General features: G+C 40.8%; 1 protein-coding gene across 1 annotated transcript; it reads right to left on the bottom strand.

Annotated features, from left to right (window-relative positions):
- Nucleotides 1–6343: 6343 nt before the first annotated feature.
- On the bottom strand, nt 6344–9193 carry LOC120674236 (E3 ubiquitin-protein ligase RNF4-like). The gene is made up of 5 exons (XM_039955381.1): nt 9083–9193; nt 8097–8444; nt 7884–7962; nt 6934–7055; nt 6344–6842 (listed from the first exon to the last, which is right to left on the bottom strand). Exons 2-5 carry the CDS (start codon nt 8397–8399, stop codon nt 6624–6626), a joined length of 723 nt encoding a protein of 240 aa, XP_039811315.1. The 5' UTR covers nt 8400–8444; nt 9083–9193; the 3' UTR covers nt 6344–6623.
- Between the last annotated feature and the right edge of the window lie 355 nt (nt 9194–9548).

The following is a 9548-nucleotide window of genomic DNA, read 5'->3' as shown; positions in this document are numbered from 1 at the left end:
AGTAGTCTAGCCCTCGTGGCTTTCAGTTTTGTTTCATGCTACTAGGGCCTTTTTCCTATTGAACTCCTTATACTTTGCCAATTTTATGAAGTGTCACTTTCATGTCTAAACTCTAAAGTCTTGTACAATCATTCTTGGGAATCTAGGACACTATACATTCTTGACTTCGATCTTTTGTTTTGCAGCAAATCAAATACTTATTAATTGCTTTCCAAGATATATGGATTTAGCGAAATTAAAAAGATAATACATATTTTCTTGTATATTTACATTTTTTAAAACAAACTGGCATGAGATTGGCGATTTTAATTAATATACAAAAAGGTATATTTACATGTCCTTATCTTTCTGATACCACTCAAAACAAAAACCTCACTACTAGAGTACTAAATAATGTTTTCCCTTGAGCGTGTTCTTGCCTAGAAATATGCTCTTTTACGGCTCCGACATAGTCTTTTTGTTTCATTAATATAATAATTTTTTAGAAGTATACACTCCTTATGTAAATGATTATAAAAGATAAGAAAACACTATGCTAAAAAAAGATAAGAAAACACTAGAAAACATATGCTTTTTTCTCATCTTCACCATTACTTATTGTTCGATGCCATCGGCGAGCCTAGGCTCTTCAACAACCTATAAGAGACATCAAACCTTGTTAAAGCTATGTCATCCCTCGGAAGTAGAAGAGGAAGAGCATATCTCACTGGCCTTTCATCAGGGTTGAATAGAGGCACAATAAAATAGGGAAGAGATCGAACAACCTTGTTCCATAGCGGCAACGTCGTTTGTGTCTCTCCATCGTTATCAAAACACCTAAATCTCTATGCCGCCTTGCCCCGGAATTACTAATGTCATCGCCGTCACCACCACCTTCATCAGATCTGCCATGAAGCAATCAAAGCCACTGTACATCCTTGTCATCATCAAAGAAGAGAGTGTATCAAAAAATACCCAACACAAAAAGCTTAGGGTAGGGGAGACATAAATCCTAAACATAGAACTCGATCAACTAGTTGGAAAGTGGATACTAACTTTCTTTTGTTTTTGTTTCTTTGCATGAAAAGGAGCTATTTTTAAGCATTATAGTCTAGACACAAATTTACCAACTTCATTTAATTTCAACCCATCAATAATGTCCAAGGGAAATTATTTTAAAAAAGCAGGGGGTCAATGTTTAGAGATGAGTTTGCACCGGTCCTACTTCATTTCCCACCAATATCCACTATTCGAGTGCACCATCTGTAATGTTTAACTTAGTTTGTTTTTGGAGTGGAGTGGTACTTGTTTAATATTAGGTAGAGCCTAGCAAATTGAAATGAGCAATTTAATTAAGGAAAAAGTCTAAATTACTCCCCTCAACTATACCTAAAGTCTAGACAATCCTCTAAACTATTGTTTGGTTCAGTTTACTACCCCCCCCCCCCCCGGGCGCCAAACTATACCATTTGGCTCATTATCCCTTAATATAATTTACTTTTTTATTTCTCCATGCATAAGTGAAGTTTTAAGTTAAATTTTACAATATGATAGTAAATATCATAACATATGTTAGAAAAAATGCATCATAATTTTTATCAACATTTTGATAGGTTAGGATATTTAATAATAAATTAACTACTGGGAATCAAAATTACATGAAAAAGAACTATGAAAACATTATAATAATTTTAAAATTTGCATTGTGATGTCCACTATAATCTTGTAAAAATTGAAATTAAAATTCAACCTGTGTATGGGAAACAAAAAAATATATATTATAGGGTAAAATGAATTAAATAGCATAGTTTATGTGTAAATTGAACCAAGTTATAATTTAGAGGTTATTCATACTTTTAATATACATGAAGGGAGTAAATTAAATATTTTCCTTTAAGGAAACTGTAGAATGTCACGATTGTAACTAGAAAAAAATGAGAAAGACAAGGGGCTGATTGCGAAATATGCTGGAATACCACTCGTGGAATTCAAATGGATGCCACCAGGCCAGTGAGGCCACATCCTATCGAGAACCCGTGCCTCATCAGCTTTCTCCCACCACCTAAGTAGAAAACGCCTATAAACCCCTTTCTAACAGTAACAATAGTGTTCGAATAACTACAAGAGGAAAAGGTGCAAATATCCTTCGTTATCTTTAATATGACTACATTTGCATAGTTAAATAGAAAATAAAACAGCCTATTTTACTTAACTATTTGATTTGTGCTCGTAACCCCTCGTACACAATAATGACTCGTTCACTCGATTAACCTCTCAAGCCCCAATCTATTTAAACTAGAACCATTCATCCTAATGAAATTTTTCTTTGTTTTGGTTAATTCATCATGTGCTATGCTAGAAACACATATTATTTATCTATATACGAATACATTTACATATCTCAACCAATATCAGACGGTCCTATCGTATGACCATTCCAGACATTTTGTGTCACGGAATATGATGCTAACTTGGGGGGGATCCAAAATTCAACTAGTATGAGGATAATTTTGGAAAAATCATAACAGGACAAATTGGCCCAAATTAAATAGACTAGGAGGTTAAATAAGAAAAAAATTGTTGGACCAAACAACAGAAAAAAGCAAAGCTTAGTGCTAGTTCCAAAATGGTGGTGATCACAAGAATAAACTTCAATGTATTGTAAAACTTTTCAGCTAGGAATCTCGAGAAGCACATGTGTGTCTAGTTTGGTCCCTTATCTTTAAGGTGAACCCAACAAGGGGCATTGAGGATTTGCCCCCTCCTCTAATTTTCCAAATCACGTAGAAAATAAACCAAACTTGAGAGCTCAATTTCACAAATTGACACAAACTATACTAACTATGCGCTCATGAATTGCGAGGAATCAACATGAGTTTAACAGATTTTTAATAAATATGTTAATGATGTCATATTCCTGCAAAAAAATATTTGCATAAAGACATTTTGTAAGCAGTGGTTCCATCATCTACCACAGTAGTACTCCCTCCGTCCCAAAAAAACAAGCCATTCTAGGGTTCAAAATCTATCCCAAAAAATATATCATCTTACCCTATTTAGAAAGTGCATGTGCATGTATGAATCAATCAGCGTTAAATATGGATAGTAAATAGGAGCAAATATGGTCATTTTATCTTCTTGTTAATTTGTCCTAAAATTTTTAGGATGACTTGTTTTTCGAGACGGAGGGAGTAGACAATAAGATCAATTATTATTAGCTAGTTGCCCCTCAAGGAAGCATAAAAATTGTGACCTTTTCAAGATGTACCATGAAGAAGTAACTTTTTTATAAATTATCTATAGAAAGCTAGGATAAGTCCCCAGTTGGATCAGAAAGCTATCTCCACCACTGAGATGAAGTTGTTGTGACGTGAGGATATGCAGAATCGAAAATATACCAAAGGAAAGTATTCCCATCGTCTTCAAAGGCCACAACTCTCAGACATCACCTTTATTTTATTTTCTATATGAGTGATTTTGTTCATTTGACCTGCATGCAACATATAGTCTGTTATGTTCTCGTCAGTCGTCGCTTGCAATAGAGAGATTAATATTTAATAAGGCATGGGTCTACATCATGATAACCCATCCTAATCAAGCTACGAGAGAAGACAAAAAAGGAAGAAAATTCCATGATATAATTAAACACTCCTGGCGTCACAGATTGACAGGTAGCACACAAGTTACATCGGAATAATTTTGCAAATCTCCCTTTAGAACAGATGGAATCATGAAATTCTTGTCTCTGATGAAACCATAAAAAACTTACAGAACAACCATGAAGGGTCAGGATGACAATGAGCTCTCTAGCTGAGAAATTGGTTTGAGGAGGGACAGCGTCAGGATGCCCAGCCTGGACAGCCATGAAGCGGCTCCATTTGGTAAAGATTCATGTTCTGGTAGGCAGCAACATGCAAAAGGGTAGAGCAGCAACGCGTCAGTACCAGAATTGGACAATTTTGCAACTTTGGTTGGGAGGTCGTTGGAGACAAGTACATGAATTGGGGCATCAGAGCAGACGAAAAATAAAACAGGATAGTTCAAAAAAGAAAAAGAAAACATGAATTGGACAATTTTGCAACTTTGTTTATGAATTATTCCACAGCAGAAAAGGAGTATTATTTTCAGTAAAAAAGGAAAGCATTTACTCACAGATTCTCATAAGCACCAACAGGAGGTTGATGGAATTTTGCATAGGCACCCAACTTTCATGAAAAATAAGGTCGAAAAGATAATCATTTCATCCATTCGACGCCCCCTGACAACCGTTGAGGCCACCGCTTTCCCTAGCTTATCCGGGCTAACGCTGGTACACGCCGGGTGCCCGTGTGTTTGACTTGATAAGCAGCCAAAGGAGACTTGCACACTGGGAGTCGACGTGATGGTGATGCCGTGGCGTGCCGCAATTCCTACATGCCTTTAGCTGATCCGATTTCGCAGCCAAAAACCGAAATGTTCAGAGCTCACAAACAACCATGGAGGAACAAGTCCAGTTTTGCGTGCTTTGCTACTGAAGTCGACGGGAAGAGCTTCGCATGCTCTGGGCGTTTAGCAATAGCAAAACTTTTGCAGCCCTGTGTGCTGTTGCTTTGTTGTAGCTTGCTGTAAAAGACTTTCTTTTTGTGCACCCGCAGTACTAGAACTCCCTGGTGGGGAGCTTCCCTTGACTGAACACAGCTGTTGTAATTTCGTTGCTCTTGGGTAATGAAATTTCGGGTTCACCCGGGTTGGGAAAAAAAAACATGAACAAAATGATAGATATTCTTCAGAATATTTATCCTGCATCTAGAAAAGGCGCTAATACTTTTCGAATCCCCAAATGTTTTTTTTTTCATTTGCTGTCTAAATCCCAAAAGGAACCTTTTCTTTTTATACTAGAGAGATGCAGGGCAACCCAACACTGCCCAATCCACTCGAGAAAACACAAAGTGGTTCTGGGTTGCTATAAGGAATTGTCCACTCGATGCCATTGGCGCCCTACTTGATAGATTAGCAAGGGTAGGACAGGTCTCACTAATTTCTCAAAGCAGGCTAGCAGGCTGTACGAGGGAGGCGTTACCCGGCGGTGACGCAAATGGGTGTTGGGGACCTGGGGTGGAGGGAGACTGGAGGCGATGGGAACGTGCTTGGTGGCCGCGTGGTGGCGTCAACGTCGGCATCATTTCGGTCACCGCTTTCCCTTATCCCGCGCCCACGGGTGCCCCTTGCTTTTGCTTTGGGCTAAGGCCCTGTTTAGTTCCCACCCCGTAAACGTAAAAACACAAAAATATAAAATTTTGCGAAGGAATCTTACTAATTTAAAGTACTAAATGAAGTTTATTTACAAAACTTTTTGCATGGATGGGCTGTAAATCACGAGACGAATCTAATGAACCAACTTAATACATGATTTGATACTACAGTAACCATCCGCTAATTATTGCTTAATCGTGGATTAATTAGCATCATTAGATTCGTCTCGCGATTTACAACCCATCTATACAAAAAGTTTTATAAATAGACTTCATTTAGTACTTCAAATTGGCAAGATTCCTTCGAAATTTTTTTTGCGTTTACATGTAAAGGGAACTAAACAGCAGGGCCTAAATAAACTGGACGGCAACTGACAAGTGACAAGCACCCGCTGATGAAGACGCGACCCGGTGTTGCAGCGCATTGTTCAGGCACGCAAGAATCCCTTTGATCCATCAATTGATGGGCAGCGTCACCATCACGGGCCTGTGGTTCTTCCTTAGCTGAGTGGCTGATCGATGAGACGATGAACATCCAGGCCACGTTATTTTGCTTCTAGATTATTGCTCCTGCTTTGTTTCGATCAAGCTGTGGTGCTAGCCAAAGGTGACATTGATTTTATACGCTGATGAGTGATGACTAGAAGAGGATGAAGCAGGAGCGATTTTGTAGGAATTTCATAGCTGTTTCTCACATGACTTAAGGAGAACCTAAAACTTCATGTGTTGTGTTCCAAACAAGACCCAAATCTCATGATGCTAGCAGAATAGTAATGGGCTGGATAACCTGCCGATACATCTATTATGCCCCTCCCCCGGCCCATTGGAAGAGGTCGGTCCGGCTATGACTGTCCAAGCCCAAAACTTCGGATCAGGCAGGCCACGCCCACACGAGCAGAGAGATCACGCCACTTTCTTTCCTCCAATGAAACTTCTGAATCTCGTACAAACCTTTCATGGGCCCTGAGGCAAGTATCCAAGGGCCCATGCTGAACGAGCCACGCCACTTTTTTTCATCCAATGAAACTTCTGAATCTCGTACAAACCTTTCATGTGCCCTGAGGCAAGTCTCCAAGGGCCCATGCTGAACGTACAGCCACGTTCCTTCCGTAGTAAGCACATGACAATCAATATACCAGCAAAACTTCACGTCGCACCACATTTCACATCCCAAACAGAAAGGATAAGATACTGCGTCGAACATAATAACACCCACATCCAGATGATACTAGGATATACCTTACTGAGGATACAGCTTGGCATGATGTCCCACATGCGAGGGCAAAACCACTTGTTAAATCACAGTAATACTCTATTGCTATCGATAAGCCTCTCTAAATAGCTCCGCCATACAATCGCCACAATGTGGTGAAGGTCAGGTGCTGCACAGCTTGCTCCAAAATGACTATCGGATTACTCCGTTGTCGGGAGGTATACCCGGTGGTGCTGGTTTTTATTAAGGCTCTTTCGGCAGGTAGGGCACTTCTTCTGAGCCTGAATGGCAGCCTTGATGCACTTCTGGCAGAAAATGTGACCGCAGACAGTGGATGCTGCTTCTGTCAGCTCATTCATGCATATAGGGCAGGTGAACTTTGGCTCCTTGGGAACCTCCTTCACAGGTTCAGGGGGTGCCTGGATCAACATTGGTAGAATTATTTAAGCAATCAATACAGAGCTGACATTTACTGACATTACATTGATCAAGTTCTCCGTGAATTCTTACCTTAACTTCTGGAGTGTCCACTAAACTTATTACAGGGCAAGTGCTAATTGGTCTTAGAGGCAGATTCCTACGGTTTATGCCCAGGGATAGCAGTGTATTCACATGCTCATCAAGAGCATCCCCTAAAAAGAATGCAACATATGCCAAGTTATCATATATGAAACAGAAACGAATATGTTGTCTTTTAGATTACATTTCTACAAGCTTAGCATACTTGAGCAAAATTAAGAACAAAAATCTATAAGGTGATATTTAACACTTATTTTCTTAGAAAAGGAAATGCATTACTAAGGCTATGATCATATTACCTAAACACTTAGTGCATCCACAACTGACCAGGCAAACCAAAATTTCACGAGGCAGACTGAACCAAACCAACTGAAACGGGAAAAGATTAATAATACCATGCTCCATGGTCACACAGCTTTTACTACGACAGTTCTTGTATACATTGATATCCAACACCACTACGCAACACAGAATGGTTATGTGAACATGCTCATGCTATTCACCTTCAAGACGAACAATGCCAACCAGATTTTTGGGGTTCAAGTCTTACTTTCAAATTCAGCCCATTGAAAGACATCTATGATTGCAGTACATGAAGTGCTAACTTGCTACCATGTGGAATATCAGACATATCAATAAGATTCTGTAGTTGCATGGGCATCTAACAAGTAGCCACATAAAAAAAAGGAGCTACATTATGACGTACTAACACACATCGCAATTCTTTTTATGCTTAGCAAGCTGAACTGTGAGTAACAGAAGTTACATCATGAATAGCAGGCAAAACATCACAACTACTAGAGAGTGAAGAGGGCAGTCCAGCAGAGTAGAACTATATACTACTGTATGTAAAATGAAAATTATGAGTACAAAATAACTAGACAGTTGCATTCAAATGACTGGAATGCTTCAAAGAATTCATGCTGGGGATATCATCAAACCTGCTGGTTCTGGGTTCGTTTCAGAATCATCATCTATTATCACAGTAATACGTTCAGTCCTGGTCGACTGTTGTCTTGCCTGAAACTTTAAAGCAAACAACTTGATTATCAGTGTCATTCTTCCGCTTTAAACAATCATATAAGAAACAAAATTTGACTAAAATAAATATGCAAATGTACAAATAGAGACTAGAAAAAGGCACAATAACATACTTGAGGGAGTGATCTTGAAGAATAGATAACAACATCATCATCAATGGCTTCCACATCAATGGGGCAACTATGCATGCCAATATGTGGCTCATTAGTAGCAGGTGGCATGCTACTGGAAGCCTGGCTGTGTGAGACAGGCATACTGCTGGAAGCCTGGATGTGTGAGACAGGCATAATGCTGAAAGGTGAACCCCCCTCACCAGCCCCTTCAGCAGGGGGGCAGTTCAGGTCAAAAGGCTGTGAAAGCGGCTTAGTCGTCCGTCGCCTCTTCGGAATCCGCCTTCCAGCGCCAGGGGAGTTCATAGTGTTGCAGTAAAAGATACAGGCTTGAGCGAAGCCAACAGGACACTGTACGTTTGCAAAGTTCAGCATCAATTACAAGCAAAATTCCAACTTTAGTCTGAAATGAAGGGGTAAAGTTTGTTCTTGAGATGGCATGGTACGACCTATCTAACATGATTTAAGAACATAGACCAAGATTATAGAACAATGGAATCGTCCTTTACCCATATTCTCTATAGGAATGGGCATACATAACACATATGGATACAAAACTGAGATAAACTACGCCTGATAGAGAAGCAGACCCTCTAAAATGAATTATCTTGGAACTCATCCCCCCACAAGACCCACTGCAATCAACAAAACGAAATCTACAACTCAATCGAACCTTTCGAATAGGCCTCTCAACGCCCAATTGCCTTCCTAAAGCACCAGGCACCGCTTCAAGCAGAAGGGGCTAAAAAAATCGCACCTTTCCACCGCTTTCCCCAATTCCCCAACCCCTAAACATTTGGGCGGAGAGAGAAGTCAAAATTCCCTCCCAAAACTCCGTCTTTCGCCCAGTAATCGTCCAAACCAGCCCAAATCCGAACATTTGCTCGCTCCCCACCTCCATCCGACCCCCAGAAAAATCAGAAAATTTTGGGGAAAATCCCAAGACGTACAGGAGGATACAGGGACATCTAGGGGGATGCAAAAGTTACCAGGAACGAATCGAGCCCGTCGTCTGAGTCGCGAGGAGCGACTAGGGTTTGTGGTTGCGAGCTGGCAGGAAGACTTGTGGTTTTTTTTCCTCTGCCCGCCGACCATTTCGCCGATTTAAATAAGAAACCGGACGCGGACGGGGCGTCAGCGCAGGCAGCGACGCGGACGCGTGCACCGGGTCTACAGTAACCTCATCGTGGCCGTTCGAGCGCGTGGAGATCCGTGCGGGTACCGTTTGGTCCGTGCGCCCGGTGCATGGAGGGAGGTACGCAGGAGCGGGAGGGTGGTGAGCGACGCGGTGGAAGTCTGGAAGAGTGGAAGACATACTGATGTCAGCGCCTACGTGCGAAATGCAGTTTGGGTGAGTGACATGTGGAACCGGGACCCATCTGTCATTGGAACAACATCCTACGGGACGTTGGATGGGTTCGATGGACGGCTTTACATTGGGCTCGGCCTTTTGTT

This window comes from Panicum virgatum, chromosome 5N (genome assembly GCF_016808335.1).
Source record: "Panicum virgatum strain AP13 chromosome 5N, P.virgatum_v5, whole genome shotgun sequence".
NCBI lineage: Eukaryota > Viridiplantae > Streptophyta > Magnoliopsida > Poales > Poaceae > Panicum > Panicum virgatum.
Note: the sequence above shows the minus strand (reverse complement) of the source record. Positions and strands in the feature narration are given on the sequence as shown.

Bases quoted from the DNA above. Each gene is read 5' to 3' on its own strand.
- LOC120674236 (XM_039955381.1), bottom strand. From the start codon at position 8,399: ATGAACTCCCCTGGCGCTGGAAGGCGGATTCCGAAGAGGCGACGGACG. The intron at 7,963-8,096 runs GTATGTTATTGT...TTAAAGTTTCAG, and splicing joins CTTCAAGATCACTCCCTCAA to GCAAGACAACAGTCGACCAG. The intron at 7,056-7,883 runs GTTTGATGATAT...CATTCTTTTTAG, and splicing joins AACGAACCCAGAACCAGCAG to GGGATGCTCTTGATGAGCAT.